General features: G+C 47.5%; 1 protein-coding gene across 1 annotated transcript; it reads right to left on the bottom strand.

Moving 5' to 3' along the window:
• Window positions 1–3176: 3176 nt before the first annotated feature.
• CUNH6orf89 (chromosome unknown C6orf89 homolog) lies at window positions 3177–24964 on the bottom strand. Its single transcript, XM_026056658.1, has 7 exons — window positions 24761–24964; window positions 23295–23460; window positions 11083–11237; window positions 10620–10759; window positions 9187–9313; window positions 8323–8446; window positions 3177–7897 (listed from the first exon to the last, which is right to left on the bottom strand). Exons 1-7 carry the CDS (start codon window positions 24947–24949, stop codon window positions 7812–7814), a joined length of 987 nt encoding a protein of 328 aa, XP_025912443.1. The 5' UTR covers window positions 24950–24964; the 3' UTR covers window positions 3177–7811.

Genomic DNA, 24964 nt, shown 5'->3' with positions numbered 1-24964 from the left:
CAGTGCTCAGAGAGGGATTCTCCTGCCAGTGGGGCGACTTCACTGCGGGGCACCCGCTCATTGCAATGTCTCACCGCAAGCACCTGCCTTTCTGTCCCATCATACGAAGCTCCGATAGGCACTGATGTGAGTGAAAGCTGTGCTGTTTTAACACATCAGGGGACTCAGATCACAGTTAGGAACTTGCAGAAAAAAAAAAATCAAAGTTGCTTCTGTAGGTGAAAGGAAACTCATCTCTCTGGAGGCCATTTAGGGCCCTCCTCTGTGGATGTCTAGTTGTAGCCCTATAAAAGAATTCCTCTGCCTCCCCTAAAGAAGACCCCGATCCCTTCTAGCATTAAGGTAGAGGCTTGGACTAGACAGACACCCACTGACATTCACTGCAATAAAAGCCACTTACCATCTTCAGCATATCCATAGCAGGAGGAGAGACCTGGGAGCGGTATTTATTATGCCCATCCACGATTATCTTCTTTTCTTCATCACTCAGGGACCAGCTTAGCTCCAGCGCTGTGAACAACAGGAAAACGGGAGAAAGACCTGAGCTCAGCATTGTGCAGCCAGCTTCTGCTCTTAGCAGCCCACRGCTCTGGCAGTCAGATTTAAAGCACCTCCCAAAAGCAAGGAACACCCAACAGCTTGAAGATTGGGGAGGAAACGTATTTCTTTATTAGAGCGGTTTCGGAGCCACATGGAACACACCCATCTCACATATCAGCCTTGATGGAGTAGCAGCAGCGCTKCTAATGCCAATGAGCGCACAAGGGTCCACTCCCCGAGACAGAGCCCATGCGTGAATCGTAATCCCTGGATTGGCATTTCCATCCAAGCCTCTGTCGGGATCTGCTGCTCCACACGTAAGACATTGTCTTAGCCCTCAGTTATGGGGTCTCTTTTCTACCTCCTGCCCTTCTTCTCTTAAGCTATAATAATAATAATCCCTAAGCAACTGGCAAATAAATACAAAGCCCTGCTGTMCGCAAGGGTCCTCCCCTGCGGCTGGAACGCAGCCACCTCTAGAAAGGAGGCAACAAGATGCAATGGCTGAATGGTTTGCAGCGTTGTAACTGCCCAGCCGGGAGTCGGAGCCCACCATGTCCAGCCCCTGTATCTGGGCACTGGTCACGTCGGGGGGGAAAGGCAGCGGGCAGCTGAGGAACAGCAGCCCCAGACCTCCCCCAACCCTGCCGGAAAGGGGGGTGATTAAGCAGAGGGTTTATGTCCCTTCCCCGTGCCCCGAGGAGCAGGGTGAGTGGGAGAGGGTGAACAGGACCTGGAGCTGAAATTGCCCCAGAAAGGGGAGTCAAGGGAGACAGGGTCTGCAGATGCCTTCGGCTCTGGCTGGCATAACCAGACCAGTAACCCTGCAGGGACTGGCTGTGCGCCACCCCCAGCCGGACACCTGGAGGGCTCAACATCAGGTCTCCCGAATCGCACAGCACACTGACTACTTTGGAGACTGTCTGGCAGAGACCTTCCTGCCTGCGGTCTCTTCCTCCCCATCTGCGATTGTGCAACTACTCCGGCTCTGCTCCAGGAACTGTCTTTGGGGATCCCAGGCTATTAAGAAGGATCAGCGGGTGGGCAGCTCTGGCTAGCAGAGCCAAGTTAATCACACACTGTCTGCTCTGCCTCCTCCTCTCCCCTCCCATCTCCCCAGGTCCTGCTCTGTGATTGTTTCCTTTTGCTTTGGACAAGTTTGATAACCTTTCTTGCCACAAAAGCTCTCCTGCTGCCCCCCAAATCTCTTACCTCTGCATATTACCTCTTCCTTCATTAGGCAGCAAGGTCCAGGGTCTATCATGCTTTCAGCAGCCCATCAATTTCTGCAAGCAGGGTCTGATCCTAATGTCTCAACAGGCTATCTTCAACTCATCTGTTCAAACCAGGAGGTTCCCATTTATTGCTAAGGTCAACTGCAGGCCTGGAGTCTGAGTCAAGGCAAACCTGCCTCCAACACAAGACATCTCAACAGCTCTGCTGCCGCTGCATCTCTGGAGACCTGGAGAAACAACTAGAAAACAACAACACTAGCTCCAACTCCTATCAGCCAGCTCACCCCGGCCTGGCTTATGAGGAACAAGGCAGTGCTGAGAAAACCTCAGTGCRTGCACTGGTGTCTGCAACTGTGAGCAGAGATGAAGGAGCAAGCTCCAAAAAGGGGGAGAGTCTGTTTAGCCCCAAGTACTACAGCATCCTGCCCAGGCTTCTGAGGAGCTAGGACAGCAACAAATAATGAAAATGGGAGATGTGATGCTCTCAGGGAGAGAAAACAGACCTGGAAGAGTCACAGCTCGGGCATGTAGCTTGTGGGGCAGTGACACACATTCGGCTGGGGCAATGGGAGTAATAGCCAGTGCATTTGGCAAGGTCAGGAGCAGCTGTTGGTGGAAAGGGTTCAGGACAATTTCTCAACTCTCTAACCTGCCCCAGCAGCTCTTTCTAGAGCCAACATCTGAAGCACCAAGATTAACTGTGCAAGGTCCAAGCCCCACCCTTGAGCCGACAAGCTCGTGTCCAGCCGGCATTAGGTAAGTGTGTGAGGAATGCAGCATTTCTTCTGCTCAATCAAGAAACAGCCAGTCCATCACAGCCCATGGGACCCAACAGCTTCAGCACACGGGACAGGAGCTACATGCTGCTGATACCTGATGGGGTGTAAAGGGGTCAGCTCAACGCCGGTGGGCTCCATAATGCCAGAAGTCTGAAGTGCAGAAGTAGTGAAGCTTGGTTTTCTCCTGACTCATGTCTTGAGGGTCTTCAACGTGGCCTCTCTGCTTTCTAACAAGGCTAACACACTGTCCTGGTAGTAACAGGATCTCTCTCCTTTACTTGCCTGTTTTTATGAACTCTGGAAGAACTTACCATCTTCTACCCTTGGGTCAGAGCTTGACTGAAATAAGCTAATTATGAAGGAAGGACAGAGATTGTTATTAGAAATGAAGGAGGGACAGACAGAGCTGTTGCATCAACTTTGTYTAGGGAAACGGGCTAAAACTGGCAAAACATCTGTTTCTTTTGACATATTTCAAACAAGAGGATTCCAACTTTCCCTTAAAATGACATTGCCACTTAGAAAAAAGTGCTCTAGCAAGGGTTAAATAACCCCAACAACATTTTAACAAAGAAAAATTAGAAAAGGGGGAAAGTGTGCATTAACACTTCTATTTAATTGCAAAAAGTAAAAACTTTTTTTATTCTTCTTACATACAAATCTCATTTATTTACACACTTTACAGGCTTTTTCCAAGTATTTACAAAGTTTGCAATATATTAAATTATGACCATCCATAAAATTCTGCATTAATTGCATATTTACATTCTTTTTTTTATCCACCACTGAATTTATAGTGTACAGAATTGAAACAGTCTTTATGCATATATAGCTTTACTTCCCAGCACCCCTGAGCCTTTATAATATGCCTCCCCTCCCTGTAGACAAAGAGATAACGCTAAAAATAAATCAACTGTCATTTGTTCGAATCTCCAAAGCAAAGGGAAAGACCAGCATCTCCCTTGTTTAACTCAGCAGGACAGTAAATCTATCCTTTACAAGAAGTAGTTTCCTGAAGAGGAGAATATATAGCTCTAAATACAAAATTTACGAAGAGAAAGTTTGGTTTCCAGGAAGCGAGAGCTCTCCCTACGCTCCCTGCAGGGCCTGCCGAAACGGCCTCCTTGTTACCGCCCGACCCCAGAAAGTGCTCGGATGGTTCCCCTGGGGGCCGTTGAGCTAAACGGGAGCCAAGGAGCCTGGACCGCTGAGCACGGGACTGGCAGATCCTGCAACTTTCACTCYCGGGAGCAGAGTTACTGACGTGAGCAGGAAGAATTTAAGCGCTTGCTCACCGACGGGGAGGCAGGAGGATCGCCTTGCAGAGACGCGGGCACTGCCGCGGCACGCGCCRCCAGCAACGTGCTCTCCTGCCCTCCACCTCCTCTCGCGCGGCRCGTTCTCACGCTGGGAGCGGGACTTGCTGCAAAAAGCCGGGCGAGACTTGCTGCTCGAAAGCCGGGGAGGCCAGCCACGGGAGGAGGGAGGTGCTCTGATCCAGCCCAGTCCCTTGCAGTAAAACCAACTTCTCTGCCAGACCATTACAGCGAGAGGACTAGCAGGAGAAGCTAAAGGCCCGAGACTCCAGGGAAACCCAATCCTAGAAAGCTCTCCCAGGTGTTGCAAAGGGAGCGTGAGGCTGCGATGGGCAGAGCTGCCTAGCGGGGATTTCTGTGTGCAATACCAATGAAAGAAATCAGTAGGAACTGGAAGCTTAGCTCCCACAGGGGATGCTGATTTCCTGGTACCAAAGTAAGCAGTAATACTCCTTTCTCTGCCTTTCCAGTTACCCTGAGTTCAGGAGTCACCAAGAGCAATGGTCAATGACCTCTGCTTYTGGAAACCAGCTTTAGACCACAATCCTGCTATCCAAGTCTTGGGTGGCAGTCCATCTTTTCACATGGACAAGCAGAGAAATGACTCTTCCACCATCTCTGCCCACTAGGTTCCGGGCAGCACCAATTTCTGTGCCTCGCCATGTGATTTCTGAGCAGCTTTGCAGCCTCTGGGATGTCAGGTGAGCAGGAGCCTGTCTCCCAGCTCACAGGCAAAGAGCTCTGAAGCACCCAATAGATCTCAAAAGACAGGATGCACAGATTTAGTGGGCACCTCTTTGAGCTGGCCAGGGTGAGGGATTGTCTGAAACCACACATACACTTGGATACGCACAAGTGCCAAAGTGAAGCTAGAGGCAAGCGAGACAATGTGACACACACCGTCTGTGACTCATCTGATCAYGTTTGTCACCATGATGCCTCGATAGCAGAGAAAACAGTCACATTCTCTCGATTTGGTTCAAATCTCATTGGATCACCAGGAGCTGGCTGGCTCTTCGGGGAAGAGTAACAGCCTCCTGTAGCCTTTGGAAAGGCTGAATGAAGCTGGAGCCCCAGATAAAGGCCCTCTGGGAGCAGGCAAGATGGCCAAGAGCTCACTTGCAGCCATTTGGCCACGATGTCAAACTTCTTTTTGCATTGCAAAATGCAAATGCAAAGCCCACATTGCAATGCGAAAGGCATTTGCACTACTTCTCTGGCAGCTGAAAACAGGAGCTGCTCCAGAAGCTGTGCTGCAGATTGGGGCTCTGCACTCAACAGCAGCTAGGGCCAAAATCGGCTCTTTATCAGCAGGAGAATTGCCCTCCTGTTTTAGTTTAGCAGCTAATTCCTTACAGCTTTTGGAAGAGGAAGAGAAAATATACTGGAAGTTTAAAAACAAATGATGTAAATTCCAAAGGGAGCAAGGTTGGGACATATGCAATGTATCGCCTAGACACAGATCTGGAAACTTATGCAGAAACCATAAAGTGCACTTGGAAAGCTGATCTGCAAACAGTCCAGATTCACCATCTTCTGTCCAACCAGCTGCAACGCTTTGAGCATGGGAGAAGCCATACGTGAGAGCACTTTTGCTAAGCGGGCACAAATTTGCCCTAGAGCCCTCCCCTCCCCAATCTAAACCGCAATTGCAAATAGATCGATTTCTTCTGCTTCTTCCCAAAGCAGCCAGACAGCCACAACGGCTTAAGCACGACTCACAAAATACAGGCATTTCACAGACGCTTGAGAATTGTCTCTGCAGCTCTTTTACAAGTTACATTCAAGGACACTTAGAAGTAACAGCATCACCAAACCACCCGCAATCTCCATAAGAATGGGTCCGGCAGGTTCTCTTGCATGCATCTCTGAGTGCTTTACAGAAATGGATCAGGTACAAAAACAGTAAGAGGTGAAGTAACCCTGTCGGCCTTTGAGTTCGACTTGAGAAGCTGCCAAAGTGTAAATAGCAACAGTCACCAACATAGGACCTAATCCTGCCATCACTGAACTCCTGACTTTCCATTAACTAAGATCCAATCCAGCTTTAAGAAGGGAGAGGGGGGTGGCGTGTGTGTCTTGGCATGCACAGGGTTGCATGTAGTGACACAAGTGTAAAACATACCCCAAGCACTAACTACACTAACAGAAATCTTATTAATCCAATTCCCTTTAATACTTTGCTACCAAGTAAATTAGTCCTTTTCTGTTCTGAGAGAGTTGAACTCTCCCCCTTTGGTTCTATTAAATCTGGTGCATGTTTGTCCAGTTTCAAGGGCCAAATGTACAGACTGACACAGGTGCTGGGGTTGTTCTCATCACTTAACAGAAGAAACACAAGGGTTATGCATAGAAATGTTCGCAGTGTCAAGGCCTCAGACCAAACAGTTTGGAGCAGGAACCGTCCTCTGTCTTATCTTCGCACAGGAGCCAGACATGGTCATCCCATTCGGCAGCTTTTGCCAGACCATACTAAGATTAATAAATAAGAATTTTGCTCCCATTCTTCTGGTCTTGCTCAAAAACAACCCTCCTCCCCTCCCCCTTCCCCAAAAAAAAAATTCCCATGCCTGGAGAGACATTTTTCCAATCTGTCATTTTAAATGTACGTAAAATATTTACAAAGGAAAAGGTTCTTGCTCCTGAGAACAGAATTAACTTGCTTTCAAACAAAACCCCTCCCAATTCCATATTAACAAGTGTGAGAGTATGTCCTGAACCCCAGCCCTGGCCTATGAGTTCAGCCTGACACATCTGTGAATGATCTTCTACAGCAGGAACAGACCCAAAGGATCAAACTTGGAAGGGACCRCAGCATCCGCAGCCTGCAAACACTGAAACCGAGCCTCTCTCAGGGCATTGGATAAAGCAGTGCTCAAGCAACAGGAAGCATGCGAAGGCAGCTTGGAAGGGACTCAGGAAAAACCAACGTTCATTCTGAAGACAGAGTTTCAGGTCTGGAAGGAGTCAGTGCAAAAAAGCCAGGGACAAGGAAGCTTTCAGGTGCTGCCGCAGGTACCCCGGGCAGGGAATGCAGTCAGCACCTCTCACAACAAGGAATATATGAAAATGGACAAGCAGCGCTGGTGCCTTAGGTGCACAATCAGATGATGAAACTTGTGGAGAGCTTCCCTGTACCTGGCCCTGTCTCCATCCGAAACTACTGCACTCTCAGCACCATGACCACTGAAACCTGCACCAGTATTTTTGTAGGAAAGGAGATGGGGGGAAAAAAGCACAGTTGCTATTTGACTCACCTACAACCTGCTGATAGAGTACCACAGAAGAGTGATCACAAGACACAAAGAGGCCTGAACAGCTTCATTTGGTAAAAGAACGATGCAGGGGGTGAGGATCTCTGCCCCTAGGCTGTAAGGCTCACCCCAGCCCCGGAGCACGGGGCTGAGATTGGCTTTGCGGGGCACACTGTTGAGGCACGTAGCTACGTATGCAACGGAGAGATGGGGTAGAGCTGGGACACATCACCGATTCATTCCCTTTACAGAGTTGGCCTGACAGACAGGCTCAAAGCCTCCTCCCCAGGAAGAAGGTACACAGAAGTGTCACACACCCCCTGTACCACCAACCCTCCCCGAAAGTTTCAGAAGTGCCATAATCCACAAAGGACACAAGGTGAATCTCATCCTGAGAAATCCCTCTGCTGCTCCTGGAAAAATCCTTAGCTGCAAACCCAGGGCTTACCTGAGGGGACAGGGAAGGATATAAGCAGCTCAAGCTTCTCCCAAAATACATCTGAGGAAAGGCAAAGAATTACCTCAAAGGTCAGGAAAACAGTCGCTTTTTAAACACTGTAAACATGCAGGGTGGCATAGCTGCCTGCCCCATTGCCCCGGCTCTATCGCTTTCAAGATGTTGCTTTGGCTGCAAAGCTGAAAGTCTTCTTGTCCTGGAAGCAGCTCCATTTTCCCTCCCCACTGTCCTTAGCTAGCAGCTCCATCACAAACGACCGCAGGCTCTGTCCCTTTGGCAGTGAAGCTCATCGTCCAGTAATCTGCGCTGGCATAACCTTTGGGAGATGCAATGAAGAGGCTGTATTAGGTGAATCCATCCCTAATGACTGCTCACGTTCCCCATGAGGTGATAGGTATACAGGAATTTTTTTGAAAAGACACAGCCCTCAGTGACATGTTGGTTTTGTAACACCCGGCAGAGCATTAATTGTCTCTCATGTAGACACTACTGCTCCATTTTAGGCACCTTTACACTGAGCATCTCATGGCAGCAGGTTGTTTGTGTTCCAGGCCACAAACTCCTGATCCAGAAGGATCACTCTTCTCTCCTGTTACAAAAGTGCTGAAGGCACACACCAATTTGGAGAGGTAATGGCACACACCACCTTCTTAGGTGTCAGATATAAGAGACTCAGCTGGAAGCAGTCTCCTGGCTCCAAATGACCTCCTGGACCCTGCATGTTGCAACACAGGTACTCACCAAAATCTCCAGCTTCCAGCTCCACCTTGAACATCTTGCAGTGTTCTCTACACTTGTCCAGAGGCACAACAGTCAGGGTGAGCTGTCCGCTTCCAACAGCAAACAGGCTGTGCAAACTGTAGCTCTAGGAGGAGAGGAGAATATTTCAGAGACCTTGCCAGCTTTTCTGGGGTCTGCTTGATCAAACAAGGGGCAAGTCACAGCCTTGCACGAGGTGAGACAGTGCAAACCACAGGTTTGCTACTTGCTCCCCCCTGTTACCAGTAGATCATGGCAAACTCTGGCTCAGCTGCATACAAGGGTTCTCCTCCCCTCTTTTGTCCCAAGCAATGCAGGCCCTCCACACCCAGAAAACCCACCAGAGAAGAAGGGAGGATACCAGGCTAGAAGCCCCCATGTCCCTGACACATCTCTGTGGTAGGTGTATCAGAATGGGTGAAACTTACTGCCAGGAGCAGCTCTCCTAATGYGCCTCTTAGGTGAATTGTGCCCAATTCCTCTTATGGGAGTGATGGACAGGAGACCATCCCCTCGCTAGTCACACAGCAAGGCCAGGACAGAAACGGGAACAGAGCTGAGAYTCCCCACAGGCATTTCCCCATATAYGAACCACTAAAARAGGGTCTAACTGCCAAGGGAGCCAAGACACAATGCACCACCYGCACAGAACTAGGCATCTCACACTTCCTCCCTCCTCCCGAGTGGTACAGCAACCTTGAGATGCCACGTTACATAGGAATGGACTCAGCTGATATAATCCTGACAGGAGGGTTTGCTGCAAATCCCAGAAAGGCCTGGAGCTTCTGAGTGACAACTCACAGGCCCACAGACAGGGAGATAATGTCTCTGGGATGAACTTCTCACCTTATTCCCCAAATCTGGATCGCGGATGAGGAAGCAGCTCTCCAAGGACACCGACTTAGGAAAGGACAGCAAAGACGAAGCAGGGAAAAATTCCTGCAGAATCCGAGTTTTATTCAGAGATTTGTTCCTTAAAAACAAAACACTAAATTAAAAAAGAGATCACATGATGATAATGCTTGTGTTTAAAAGGCTAGCCCTTTTCTGAAGGGGGAGACTGAAGCAGAGACTAGAGAAAGCATTTTGCTAACCGAGCATAAACATCAGTCCTGGGAGCAAAAATCAACTTCTTAGTTTCTAAACCTGGGCTCCTTCCTACCTTCCTCTTAGTACCTGCAGCATGACCACAYAAACAGGGAACAAACAGATCACTATGGATACCCAAACAATTTCCTTCCCATCTTCCCTTAAAACAATCTGAATCATTGATCATATTCAACAATTACAAAAGTGCAGAGAGGTGGCAYTGTACACAACAGTAACTGAAACCACGTGGCAAGGAGGGGGGAATCCAAGTCTATTCTCTAGGCCAGGGAATGTAACTGGAACAGGCAGGGTGGGGCTTGTTATTTTTACATTTCTGTTTAGTGGCTTAAMATGATTAATAGTTCTGTACCATGATCATCCATCCACCAGCACTGTGGCTGAGAATCACCACAAGAACCATCTAAAGCATTAGCCAAAGTACTGACTCCATCATGCCTTTGGCCAAGTCGGGTTGCAATCCCTCTATCGTCAAGCAGGACACTGCTCCTTTGCTCTTATGAACGTGCCAGCGTGCCTGCTCCACACCAGGTGGCACCTTCCCGCATTACTTTTTCCMGTTACCCACATGAGAAGAGTTTGCTAACGTGCTGGGTTGCTCTGCAGCCTTAGAGAGCTCTGAATTGTTCAAACATTTTGTAACCATAAAAAGTTTTAGTATGCTTAACAGAGGGCCAGGATTAAGATGGACTGTTTTTCCACCGTGACACCAAGCACAAATTGCAGGATCCTCTGGCCTTCTGTTACTTTTCAGTGTTTTGCAAAAGTCAAGATACTGCTTCTTGATCAAAGCTAATGGTAGATGATTTCCACTGAGCAGAGGTGATTAACCATGTTAGAAATGTAAACCATTTGCCATAGGCGATCAGACCACAACCCAGATGATCAGTGTATGGACTGAAGAGCAGGACCAAGCAGTCATTGGGATATTTTTGTCGTAAGGGGAGCAGCATACCAAGTCCCAACACACAACACATCATCTTTAGTTCAGAAGCCTTCCACTTGAATCCAGACAGTGCCAGCAGGTGGACAGAAGCCTGTAATCTGCTCCTTTTCCCTTTCCCTCCAGTTAAACTGCAACTTGCAAACTCCTGGTAATTCATACAGGCAAAGCCTGGGCATCCCTGCAGAAGGGAAGTGTACATCTGTCRCATGCTTTGTCTTTGACTCACCAGGGAAAGAAAAATGGGAAGCTCTGTCTTGGAAGGCAGCTCCACAGCTCAGCTGAATTTTCTTCTATTATAACCTCTGCCAGTGCTGGATCCTGGGACTGAAAATGCTTTAGCTCTTCATAAGAAAGATACTGCCCTGTCTTAAACAACAAAAGACAGAAGGATGAGAACTGTGCACCTGGGGTTTTTCCCCTCTCCCATTTCCACCCCGCCAAAGAAGATCCAAGAGTGACAGCTATCTAGCTTAGTACACTTCTAACCACAGTGGTAATTAGCTACTGGAACAACTTGCTAAGGACGTGGTGAACTCTTCATCCCATAAATAGGGGCTGAACGCCTTCTCAGACATAYGCTCTAGCTCAAACCACAGTCATGAGTTTGTCATTGAAAATACTGGGCAGAGTTCATTAGCTGGTGCTATGCAAGAGCTTGGACTAATCATCCAGCTTTACGAATCCATTACCTTGATTAGAAAAGGCTGAGACCTCTGGAGTTTTTCTGATATTTCTCCAAAGTCTGTCACTATCTGAAGGCTCTTCACAGCAGAACAGACTGTGCAGTTTGCAGGAAGTGTAGAACTGTTCTGTCTGCAACCTGCTGCCCACCAGTCCTGGCATTCTTGGTAGGAAACAAGAGAATCACATTTAATGAGACAGAAATTGAAATGGAAAGGAGACAGACTCTATGATTAACTCATTATCCCTAACACTAAACAGTGAGATTTCTTGTAGCTTCCCAGTTAAGTTATTCAAAAAGAACTATTGAGCAAGCTTCACTGGGGCAGGGAACTCATTAGAGAACATTTCTAGCACAGGCTGAAGATATTGGAGATACCGTTTCTGGGTTGTGAGAAGTGGGAGAGCTTTATGGAACTTCCATTTATCTGTATATATGAGGCACACAGGGCAAGTTACTCTTTCACTTTTAATCATAGGGTGGCAGTCACCATATATAGTGCAGTTAAATTGAAACAACTCCACAAGCAGAAGAGCAATCCAAATATGTTACCAAGGAGACACCCAGCAGGCAGAAGAAAGCACCAGGTTAAAACAGGCAACTTTAAAGCTGTAGTACTGGTGCCATGAACCCTGCTAAGACATCCCTCAAATCACTGCCCTCCCCTTGACTGCCTGTGTTAACTAAGAAAAAGACTCTGCCCTGGGCAAAACCCCAAAGCCCCGTAGACAGTTTCCAACACGCAGAGGCTGCTGGAGAAYGTGGGGTTTCACCAAGATGTGCTGCTGATGTATTCACTCATTTCCTGTACTCGCTTGGAGATGAAATGGGGAGGAAGGTCCCAACATGAGGAAAAGCTTCCTAATATACAACTTATTAAGCTGATACGTAGCCCCACCCCCAACCACAGCTATATCTGTTTTAAGTTCCAAAAATCATTATACCACAGTCAGCTGAACTGGCCTACGCTGAACGCTGTACGCATTTACATCTTCAGAAATTAGATTTCTACGTGAAATAACTACTTGAGGCCTATATCCAGCCTCCCTCCTCCAAATTAGCAGCTCTCCCAGCACAAAAAGTTAAGTAAACATTAACAGGAGTGATTTGTTGCACCACTGAATGAACAGTCCAAGCGAAGATAATGCTGAATGCCCCACATATTTCTACGTTAAGGGATCCTCAGGAACAACCATCACACTGAGGGGATCTGGGTCTTAATTAACAGCAGCGACAGCCCTGGTTCAAAAGCCGTATTTCTGCAGGGAGACCTTGAACTCGGACAGCGGCAGGAAACCCACCCAAACGCCTGATCTGCTGATCCGGGAGGGTGGGTTAGAAAAACCCAGGGTCCCAGACACACCTCACAYGAGACGTGTCCAGAGATCTGGCCTCACGACAGGCCCACCCGGCTCGTCCAGTGCCAGCACATGTCAAAACAGCTCATGTCTCTTGGACGTCGCTGTAGACCACCCACTTGGGAAACGGAGCGGATGGGAAAGGGGAGAAAGAGGAGAAAGTGAAGCCTGTCTAAAAAAATGAAGTTGGGAAACAATGATGCACAGCAGCTTTTCAAGGGGGGAAAAAAAACCCTTCAGGCAGCCTGGGTGCCACTGCCCCAGTGGTTTCCATTTAYAGCCACGCTAACGCTCGGTGCGTGGGTCACAGTTGACAAGCGCCACTTAATAGGAAAGCATTTGTTTTATTTTTCCTTCCGACATCTGCAGCAGACAGTAATGGTATAGAGGATTAAGGTTCATTGGGAGATAACAACAAGGGAGCAGTTTAGGATTTATTTTGCTTTCCTCTCTCTGAATATCTCCAGTCAACTCCCAAATGCTGGATTTCCCACCCTACTGCTGGGATACAGACTGAAAAGGATCAGGATATAATTCCTAATCTTTCTGGAAGACATATCTACACTGTTTTCAGTGCAGGGGTAGAAAAGGCAAAACAAAGTGTAAAATTCTTATTGCAAGCAAAAGTCCCACTCCCATGAGAAACTGCTCCAACGTACTTTCCCTCCCTGCTCACAAGAGAAAAAAGAAAATCTTTGTTCCACTGGCTGTAGAAAGCTTCAATTTTACAACAACAAAAAACTCAACTCACAAAAAACAGCTGGTCAGTGACAGGAAACAAAAGGCTGAAAGATCTCACCAGAGGAAGGGCAGTCGCCATGAACGGAGAACAAGAAAACATATCTTATGGTCTGCCACGATACCGGGAGGAACATTACTATAATTTGTTTCTAGAGGAAAACTTAAGAAACCTCATCCCAGAGGGTTAAGTCCAGCTGTGGTCCTGAAATTTTCTCTCTGGGCTCAGGGCAGTAGCCCACAAAACTGGATGCTAATCAGCTTGACAGTATAGAGCTTGATTCCTCTTTTGAGCTGGTCTGGGATATTTGCATTCTCAATTGCTTGATTCAGGAGGTTATTTCTTTTCCCCATGAATAACCCAAGCGGAGCATGGTTGAGAAGCATTTCAAATGCTGCAAGTGGGGCTGTGGGATTTTTTTTCTTTCTTTTTTTTTTTTTGTAATTAATCTTTTAGATTTATTGTTGAGGGTGTTAGTCTGTGCACCAGCATGCGTGTGACTGGCATGACAAGTATGGGCAGCGAGAAGGGCCTGCCCTTCCCTGGGAGGGAGGGAGAAGAGACCGTGCGTAGAGAARAGGGCACGCAACTGCACACGGGGGACCGGCGCAGGAGTTTCACCAGGGATGCTTGTTCTCCCTTTCGATTACACTCCCTACATTCYTTTCAGATTATCACCCTGCCCAGACACCCTGGGGGATTGCTTTGGTTTAAGCCAAGCGCACTGTCTGCGCGCACGCACAGTCTGCATAGAGATTGAAAAGAAGGATGCACTCTTCATCTCAATGCAACCGTCACGTGCAACTGTCACACCATGGTCCTATCCAGTTGCATTCAAATGTTAAAGTGCTGGGCGTGTGCAATTATCCCTGCAGAGCTTGAYTGCAGGAAAGCAGCTGTAATATTGACACGTACAACTAGCCATTACATGACAGAAGTGCAAGCCAGTCCCAACCAACTCCTCCTTCATGCTTTTACTTTCACACCCTTCTTTGAGAAGCAGCCTTCAGCTTGTCAAGCAGAACCTTGCTTCCCTGTCTGTCATATCATCGAATATCTGTGTTTACACTTTGTTAGCTCTCCAGAACAAGAGTTGTCTTCTCMCCTGTGTCTGTATAGTTCCTAGCTACAGCCAGAGCTGAGGTCTTCCAGCTGCTAACGCAGCACAGATGAAGAGATAACAACTTTCCCTAAGCTGCATCTATGATTAATGCTAAGAGTTTATGAGTGTACTTTCCACTATGCAGAAAAGTAATTGTCGAGTTACAATCATTTTAAAATGAGCACCCCGCCCTTCTTGGGATCTCCCAAGTTTCTTGGCTGTCCCTAGAACTACAGAGGGGCGCATGTGCGCACAGCCCCAGAGATGCTGGGTGTGGATGACCAAACTGGATGCTAAGAGATCATTGAAAAGATATGGTCCTGCTTCTGCCAGTTCCAGTGCAGCAATTAAACCCATGGAAACTTGCCCRTATAGATCTGAGAGCAGGAGCTGGGCCTCAGCAACAGAGGGCTAAACATCCATCAGCCATYGCAGCAGGTTCAAAGGAGAGCCAGCTAGCAGGGGGACTTTTTGCTCCAATGAGACACGGAGCCAAGGGCTGCCGCTGACCCTAATGAAGTGCTGAAAATGTTACGTTTGTGGAAACGGAGCCAGTTTGGAGCTCAGGCACCGCAGAATGTAAAACTTTATGCATGTAGAGCTGCAGGTGCTGAATGCAGCTCACCGACTCCCCTCCAAGCCTGTTTGCTCCCCAGCACTCAGGACTGTAAGGCTGAAGAAATCTTCCCCCAGGGCAAGTGACAGCTACATCACAGGAAAATCTGGTCCAGGGGAAAGGGGGACTCTTCCAGGTCTTCTGCACTGTTTGCTGCCACCGTCACCCACAATAAATGGAAGAAAGCTCCCCAGAAGGCTGTCGAACGCACTAAGCAGCTCCATGACCTGGATAAGTTGGTTCCAAATCCCTGATTCTTCTGAGGCTGACAATATTTCCCAATCCCAGCACATTACTCACTAGGGACCAGTCCTAGGAGTATTCAAGCAACTTCAGCAAGCCTGGGATGAATTCAGGGCTCTTGAGAAAGACAGTTCTGTGCATTGGGTATGCACAAGACATTTCTATACCCTCTCCTGCAGCTCCAATGCGCAAGCCTGGCTGCAAATGTTCATTAACATCCACAGTGCTTTTGGACCATCCCTCAGAGGATTCAAAGCACCATCGAAAACTACAAAAATACTAGCAATCAGGGTGGGTCATCAGGTAAATCTCAGAGCTCAGAAAAAGCATGACTAACTCCATATGAAACAATTCAAAGGTAAGTCAGGATGGGGGTGGACTCACCTGGGCCTAACCCAGTGACTCAACTGTGATGCTACATTGACAGCCACAGCCTCGTGTCTACGTGCTAGATGCAAAAATGAGAAGATGCTGATCTCTGCTCTTACAGTGTCTCCCCACAGCTGCACATCTATCAAAATCAGGAGCTTTTCAAAGTGAACCTGAACAGACCCCTTAAAAGAAGGGATCAATAAGACCTCAGCCTACCATCTGCTGTCTTTGACCATACTTTCTCCTTGGCAAAAAGGGACCATTACGGACATGTAACTGACAGCCTGCGGGCAGGCTGGAATACTCACCTCCTTCAGTCACTCTTGCAGCAAAAGGTTAACCACAGGCTGTTTCTTATAGCTGACACAGGGCAGAGCTTTTTAAAAGACATCTGAACCCACCTGTAAGATTCCAAGCGATGAAGAGCCCACAAAATCCTCAGGGCTCCAGTGTCCAATTACTATCTGTAATAGTGATCTACAGAAGGGCTGCAGCTTTTCCTCCATTTGGAAATATCTTGCTTCCAGATGCTGGATTTTATAATGCTGTTTTCCATTATTTTAAGGATAGGGATTTGCAAGGTCTAGCCCTTAACCTTGAAGTGAAGTTGCAGCTCATAACATACTGTTATTGCTTTGACAGCCAAAGAAGGCCATTTTTTTCTTGCTCCTGAGATATGACTAACCACTTGCCATGTTGGGACCTCTGCAGACTTAAAGATACTAGACTCCTCAACAAAATAGCTTGCTACTTGTACAGCTATGTCAATGCAGCAGGATATACTACTATATGCTTATCAACATATTCCTTCCCCTGGACTTTATAGAAAGATGAAGCAGTATTTTAAAAACTCAAAGGAATTTACAGACATTAACTGATGATTACAGCCTGTGACATGAGTAAATCTCATCATTCTTATTTTACAGATATAGAAATTAAGACCTATGCAGTTACTGCGCTGTGCAGTTCTGAGGGAAACATTGGCAGCACTTGGACCAAAAGCAACATTTCCCCAAAGCTCCATCTTCCTGAAGTTTTTCACCAGGCTAAAAATTTGATCATTTTAATGTCAAGTCAAAGTCAGACTAAACCAATGGGCTCCTGAGCAAGTCAGAAAGCAATCATAAGGAGCGCTTATTAATCACAGTGTGGAAGTCCTGTTTAAGGAATGCATCACAGTGGGGTTTTAAATACGGACTACAAGGAGGGTCCCTATTCAGTGCACTGACCCTCGCCGCCTCCTCATACTGGACATTTCTGTAGCTCTGAATACTCTGGACATATTTATGACTGGACAAGAAAGCACCTCCCAGTTTACTTCATAGCATTTTTAGGAAAAGCTAGCAACAAAATAACAACTACAACCCCCCCGCCCAAGAAACCCGGGTTTGTTCTAGGTAAAAAGTCAACAGTTCGAAGAAGAACTCATTCATTTCACTAATGGGTAACGGCTGGTCAAACAACCAAAGGATGATTAGTCAATCCCTAGCAAAGGACAAAAATGATTTTGATCAAGCGAGACGTTGTGAAATCAAGTCTGCTCAGCCTAGTTCAAGAGGAACTCGCAGTCCGCGTGGACAAAGGAGCACTGTTTCCAGGACAAACCTGCACTTTCCAACCTGCAAAACTGAAGACCTCCTAAGAAGTCCCCTCCAGCCTGTGTCTCTAGTTAGGTACTCAAGAAAGCAGTCTGTGCTGCTCTGACAGTGTCTGCGTGAGCAATTTGGCTCAGAGCAATAGCATAGTTTTGAAGCAAATTCCCCCCCAGTTGCTTCCACTCGCCTGACCGTAGTTTAAGTCCCTAAAAGGTTTGACATGCCTGTGCCACCAGTGAAAACAGGRCTCTGCTAGTCTACCAAATACCTCTACAACAGGCTCTGTATGGCACAATCACTCTTTCCAAGGAAAGAAACCCRAACTGAGAGTTCACTTGCTTGGCAAACAAGGAAACAAGAAATCCTGAAGGCTTCAAAATGTAAAAGCAAAAGGAAGAGTTTTAGCATTCCAGATTCCCACAGTTATTTGAGTTAGTTTACTGTCAGCAAAGCCAAATAAACAATTCACTGGCTGAACGAAGGCCAAAGTAAAGCAGTATATGAAAACAGCTTGGCACCACCCTGCACTGCAAAGTCAGCCTTTTCTTTCCTCCCCATGAATGAGCCAACACACGTGTCTGTTGGTCAGTCTCAGGTTATATCACTAAAGGGCTGTTTACAAAAAGAAGAAAAAAAGATCAGATAAACTGGCAGCTGCGTGGATGAGAGGGAGCCCTGCACAGAGCTGCAACCCACGTCATGCTCACATACACCTCAAAATGCTCCAGCCCCACAAATGGGTGCATGAGGACATGCACCAACACAASAGCAAACTAGCCTGACCAGGCCAAAATGAATTTTGCTTAGGAACAAAGTGAAATCCTTTGCGAGCGAGTGGAGAGGGGCTGTGCTGAAGGCAGCAAAGAAAAGTAGCTTAGTGATCAGACCACTGAACTAGGCAAGTTAGAAGTCAGATTCTGCTTTATCCTTCCAAGCAGCCTTCTTGTGCAACCTTTCCAATCAGAGCTGGCCTGTGTGCACATGAGCATCAGTGAACCCAGGTAGGTCAGTACGGACTGCAAAACCCACCGGGAAAAGCCGACTAAATTCCTTGGTGCTCTAGCCCACGCTGAGCTCTGAGCGGGGCTCAGGAAGCAGAGTCCACCCTCGTTCAGGAACACTGCCAGTTTAGGCATGTGTCCTCCCCTGCCATGTCAGTGTGTATAAGACAGACACGCTGTGCGCACCCTTCCTGCACAGAGCTGAGCCAAGGATAATGGGGGAGACGAGTGCGAGAAGTGGAGAGAAATCTGCCTGCAGCTGGCTCATCACGAGCTCCCTGCAAAGGGTTAAGTCCAGAAAGAAGCCAGAATCTGGCCAGGTGCCAACGCAAGCCTCAAGCTAAATTGAAGGTGGCCAGCCAAGAGGCAGAGGCTGCTGTTTTCTCCCAGCTGAGCAGCTCCAGAAAGCCAGCCTGCTGTGACCCATCCCCACAAATAGCTCTCAGATGCACCTGACAGGCCCTGCAATATGACGGGGACATGCCATTTACAAGGTGTTGCCTAAACACAGCTCCTCCAGCAAGGTTCATTTCTTTGCTTTTTAGCCCTTTTGGTCTACGCAAAAGGGAGTCTTTAACACAAGCAGTCTTCTCTGAGCCAGGGTCACTTATACAGGATCACTTTTCCACCACTGAGCTGCGCGTGCATGTGTGCACCTGATTTTTAGGGGTGCCAGCTATTGACCAAGTTGATTTTAAACTGTGCAAGAAGTATCTAGCCAGGACTGGGCCTCATTACTAGGAGCAAAGTTGGATTTGTCTTTTGGTCATTACAGGGGTTGTTGCCCAACCACATGAAGTTGCACGTTGTACCAACGAGAACCTGTTTGCCTGCCACTGCGCAAGCCTAACCTCACCACCCTTCTAGAAAGGGTCTGTAACTCTTTAGGTTTCTATGAAGAATCTAGAAGTTATACTTCCAGGGAGATACACTCACTGTGCTGTCCAGCTTAGCATGGGATCAGAGTAGGAGACAAAGCAAGGTCCACAGAGGATCTCTAGTTAAGAGCTTGGTTCAGGAGACTGAGAGGGGGGCATGGACGAAATTTTCCTCACTATCTCACCAACTCAGAAATCCAGCCCAGAAGAGCCTCACCTGACAACATCCATCTTAAGTCGAGACAAGTCTAGCGAGACTCTGACTGTGACTCAGGAGCCCACGTCATGCAAGACAAGGTGCAGAAGCACTGCCTGACCCTCTCTGCAGAGGTTTCTGAGAGGCAAGGAGTGAACTGGCCATGGGCAGACACACAAGCTAATGTAAGAGGAACTTATGCTCTGCTTACCCATCTTGTTGCTGTATCTGCACGGTTGGCAAGGAACAGTTACCAACCAGTTGTCAATGGGACATCTAAGTTCATATTTAGATATGAACAAAGCTATTAGGATGTCACAGTGCCATGAAGGGAAGAATCATGGATAAATATGTAGAGTGTCCACCATTATGGTTTTAAAACTTCCATTAGAAAAAGAGAAAACCCTTTTTCATATGGCCCCTGTTACCACAGGCTCCAAGTGCTCCACTATCCTTATATTTCTTCCTAACGCTTGCAGGGAGACAGAAGAGCTCTTACTCCTGCAGGTAGGGAGTAACAGAGAGAGTGATTTCTCTTTTCTGATAGGGACTGATATGGACAGAGAAACAAATCCAAGGCACATTGGCTCTACCTTCTCCTTGGAAGCACACTAGGAAGTCTTGTGTTAACCCACGTGCCCATTCAAAATTCCCTGTTTCTTAAAACAGCTACAGCCCTAGCTAAGCCCAGAGGCCTGTGAACCCATCACCTCCCCGGGCATGGGTGCTACCTAATGTGCCAAGCTATCCAGCCTACGTAAAACGTGCTCACGCAGTGAGAGGCGTTTTCCCCTACCCAGRGCAGGCAGCGTGACCCGCGCTGGGGCTTTCACAAGCTCTGCATAAACACAAGCTCAGGAAGAGCAAATGCAAACCACATTTCCGCAGAACTTTTCCCTAACCAAAGGGACCTTGGTTCCCAGTTCTGGGAAAACAGCTGAAAAAGAGGCACAGGGGCCAAACCCAAGGTTCTAACAGACAGCTTTGAAGAAACAAGGGGTGGAAACATTAGTTTTAATATGGGAATTGATCTGGAGGAGAAAGCAGGCAAGCAACAGAAGAGAAAGAGAGGCAAAAAGGAAATTTACTTTGGATGTGATCCTACAAACCTAACGCCAGAGATGTAACTCCCCCCTCTGCACAAACCGCTCTTCACCTCAGCTGGGCCGCAATGGCTCAAAGGTCCTCCCACAGCCACAGACATACAGGCAACCCTTGTCATCCGCAACAGGGCTCTTGGGGTGGGAGGGACTAGGAGGAAGGTGAGGGAGAAGGCAGGACACTCTGAGCTGGAGGGAGAGGGAAGCAATATCCTGCATCCCTGCTCCTCTCGGAGCCTTGTCGCCACTCGAACCCACGCTGCCTCTCAGAGAACCCAGGCGTTCAAGGGTCTCCTTGTTCTGCCCCACAACCTGGCCGCTCAGCCCACATCTGGCAGGGCAACAGGCTCCAACCTTGGAGACAAAACTGCCCCAAACCCACTACTGCCAGARCGGCTCACGAGAGACAGCTCAGCCCCAAACCGCAGCCCCGGGCAGCCGGGCTGTCCCTGCCTGCCCCAGACACCTCGGGTCCAGAGGAAGTGAAACGGACCACCCACGTGCCCACGCTCGCCACGGCCGCGCTTTGTCCACACCACTTTGGGCTGTGCGGACAGGGGAAGTCTGCCAGCACTGCCGGTGGGCCGAGAAACCTCCAAACAGCTAACAGGTGGCTTTCAACATGAGCAGCCCGAGCTGGATTTGAACGGGTGCCCAAGCACAAAAAACTCCACGTTTCATCCTCAGCCCCCTCAAAAAATTAATCTACCACTTATATGGAGAAAGGAAGAGGAGTCTGTATGCCGATTCCCTTGGTTAGTGTCTTCCTCTGMTGCTCTGTCTCCCTGCATGGTTTCTTCTCCTATGCAGGCACGCACTGGAGAATGCTAGACCTGCTTACAAGACATCCCAGCTTATGTTCACAGCAACAAACAAGAGGACAGACGCAGCGTTACCCTTTCCCTTCAGGAGACCATAAGGCCAAAACAAAGGGCAAAACGTCACATCATGCAAAGGAAGTGCTGAAAGAGAGCTTGAGAGACCACCCAGCCCAGCATCACACCATTTGCTCTTACTCATCCCTACTCATCCCTGTTTTTTTACCAGGGCCCATTCAGCAAAAAGCAGCCAAGTGACACCAGCGCTGCTGGGCCGGCCAGACGCTGGGACAGCCCCAGCGAGCTGCAGCTGCCYGCTGGGAAGCCAGGACACAAGGGATTCCCACAGGAATCCAGCCAAGGTTCAGCCTGGGTGCTGCACTCTCCCATTCAAATACCCATGGTCTAGTCCAGTTCCTTTTGCTGAGGCAAGATGAAAGTTAGCCGAGCCATCCCTAGCATATTTGTTAATTGGGGCATGCTGTAATTTTCACCTAACAACCTAACACATCGCAAAAGCAGAGAGGGAACAGCCTCATCCCATCTGTACCTCCCTCCTACCCCCAGATCTGGCTTTCTGCCCAACCATATTGCTAATCACTTCAGGAGATTTCCAGGAACTATGGAGGCATAAAGGATTTTATGTGCATTTAACAACAACCTCACATCCTGCCTTCCCAGAAGCCCTGGTTTTCCCTTGCTCTCTTTGGATATTTCTCTATCTCCTCCCCATTCAGCCGGTTTTCACATCAGTAGCCATCGCCTGCTTATCTTCACAGCAAGATGCTCGTGACTTTCAGGACTGGAACTAGGGCAGCCCCTGTCCTAGAAACCTTTGGTGTCCCAAGGAACCCCACTGGACTCTCCACATCCAAGCTGACCCTGTACAAACACACTGTGGCATTTGAAGGAAGAATCTGTCAGTGCTTTCTGAACAAAATTACATCAAACAAACAAGATCATACAAGCTTCTGTTGGTTTCCATCTCGATACAGAAGCAGAGAGGTCTTCACAGACTAGTGCCAGCACTGAAATGCATGCATGAGATAAGCAGGCTGCTAATGTCAAGCGGGTATCAGAGCCATCTCTTCACCTTTGTTTTTTTCTCCCTGTGGGAGATCCCAATTTACAAGGAAGGAAAGGAACAATGGGGGATACCCTGGCCCACCCATATGAACTTGAATCAACAGACAGTCATACATGTCAGCGGAAGAGAGGGAGACACACACAGAAAATGCAGAATGGTGCTGGCGTTTCTGGGCGACCTTTTTAGCTATGGCAGGAAGGTCAGAGCCAGAACAGAGAACTCTGACACAATGAGCCGCCGAAGCTAAATATAAACCAGCCAAGGGCACGGATACAAGAGTTTGTTTTTACAGGGAGCCAACAGACGATCAACATTGTGCCACTTCCCTGCTCAAAATAATTCACGGCTTTATCATTGCTGACAGTCTTTGTATTTTATCACAGAGGCAGAGCCCATACTTACGCCCATTTGCCAGTCTAAGTCAGTGGAAACGATTAACTAGGAATGGGAAACACTCAGACCTTTCCATTTCTATTATACCAGCCTCGGAACATCTATTATCTTCATCTCCCATGATGGGACCACGTAATTAGGGAACCAGTTATCGAGTTGCCTCACACACACATTACCCTTAATGTTACTTTAACTGCTACAAACACTGTAGCCAATTTTTCAGTATGCCACTTGGCAAAAACTGCTTTTCCTTAAACCCAGGTCATGTGTTGCCATTTCTACACTTTKTTCACAAGTACCAAGATTTGGTTGACAAACTGTTTCTGCTTGCTTACTCRGGAAAAAAACGTCTTTTACCCAGTACGCCTATCTCTACAGTACCGAGAACCTCACTGAGATTTTTTAGAGAAAGGGCGGCTTTGGGGAAAGAAAAAACACTGAGGTGTTAAGAACAAGGAAAAGAGAACAGGCAAGAAGAAAATGATGAAGTTGGAAAGAAAAAATACTACAGTCCCAAGCAATAGCTGGGAAATTGCTCTTGCTAAAATACAGGATGCTATTTTTAACTACAGTGGTAAGAAAAAACAAAAACATGGTGTTGTGCCAGTAACACATTTGTTAGTTTGGTGCCCAGGGAGACACTCGAATGATTTGCATGGCTGGTATTTAACCTGGTATTTCTTGCTGTGCTTATGTTACAGCAGAGAAATCATTTCCTTACTCTCGAGCATGTACTTCTTGGCAATAGGCAAAGAGAGCAGCCGGATGTGACCGATGAGGGAGCCCCAGGCATGGGCTCTGGAGAGYGGAGCTTCAGGCGGCAATGGGCTGTATGGCTGGATCACGAAGTAAACGGTTAGCAAGACCAGTCCCAGCGTGAGCAGGCCCTGCGAGAGAAGACAGGCACGTAATTAATTACGCTGCAGTGAGCTGTTGTGTCTTCAGAAGAGAACATATCTTCTGGCTGGTATCAGGGAGCTGTGACTGTGCRCTATCAGATGAACATTTGAACTTTTGCTGTGGCTCCTCATTCAACTGCAACGCTATTTACACACCCAGAGAGCTGTCACTCGCTTCCACTGCTAGGGCTGTCCAAGGATGAAATTAAGTAAGTTTCAAAACCAACCCCCCCCAAACTCTGAATACATATATTTTAGCCTCGCTAATAAGCTGGCACCAGAGCAATGAGAAATATCTACAGACAGTTCAGATTCCTCCCACCTAAATAAATAAAAGCTTGTACTTCCACCATACCTATTACACAAGGTTTTATGGGCATTTTGCAGAAATCAGTCAAGCTTCAAAACACTTTGGCAGAGTTGGCACCAGTTCCCTCCCTCATACCAGAATCCCAAATAAGCCTTAAAGAAATGACATGATGCATTTTTCCCCCTGGTCAAAGTCTAAATGAATCAGCAGCAAAAACAAGAACAGAAGGTCCAAGAAACTGGAAATTCCGACTTCCAGTTTCCTGTTCTCCTGCCTCGTTATACAGCATTTATAGGATGGGGGAAAAGACATCTTGAATTCCTTTCTAAGTGGAAACTATTTTGATGACTGAGCTGTAAAGAAGACATTACAACATTACCGAATATTATCTTCATGGTAATTTTTTCACCCTGTAGCAAATATCTCCAAATCACCTAACAAAACAGCATCCTTTTACCCACTTCGTAATACTCTGTATAGCATCTTAGAGTTAATGTTCTCAAAAGATTTTTCCATCATCAAATTTCATGGCAGTAGGCCCATYTTATAGACTAGAGGCAGAATAAAGACAGGCAGAAGCTTGTGACAGGATCAGAAACAGAACTTCGATCTCTCGATTACCCAACCCTGAACTTTAAGACTCTCCTTCCTTCCTCACATTTCCACCGAAGGTGCTGACACTGGAAATCTTTGCCTGAAGAATCAAGCCAAAGGCCTCATTCTTTAACAACTTAAGGAGCAGGGGGTGTTGACATGTTCGACTTTCAACACACACGAGCAATTCCAAGCCTCGGTCAGCCTTCCTTCTGTTTTCAAACCAGCTCATGGGAGGAAGGAGGTAAGCTACACTTAATGGCTTTTTAAAAATACAACTCAGAAAAATTCATCAAGAAAATGCAAAGGGAAATAAAAGGCTCTGGTGCAAAAGAAGATCTTCAGACCCTCAAATGGTCCCTGCTTGCACAAAAGACATCTTACCTTGTAGAGAGCCACTAAGATAGGGTACCGTGGAGGTCCCCTTTGGGGTTCATTTCTTTCCAAGAGCTGCTTGACAAATTTCTCAATGGCTTTTTCTGACATCCCACACTGGTGGCCAGTCTGCCGCACCAGATCAATCGTCTCTGATAGCTTGTCATAAATGCTGAGTTCATTGGTCGAAAGCTCCATGGCCTCTGATGAAAA

Source organism: Apteryx rowi, unplaced genomic scaffold, assembly GCF_003343035.1.
Source record: "Apteryx rowi isolate R43461 unplaced genomic scaffold, aptRow1 scaffold_132, whole genome shotgun sequence".
Lineage (NCBI taxonomy): Eukaryota > Metazoa > Chordata > Aves > Apterygiformes > Apterygidae > Apteryx > Apteryx rowi.
Note: the sequence above shows the minus strand (reverse complement) of the source record. Positions and strands in the feature narration are given on the sequence as shown.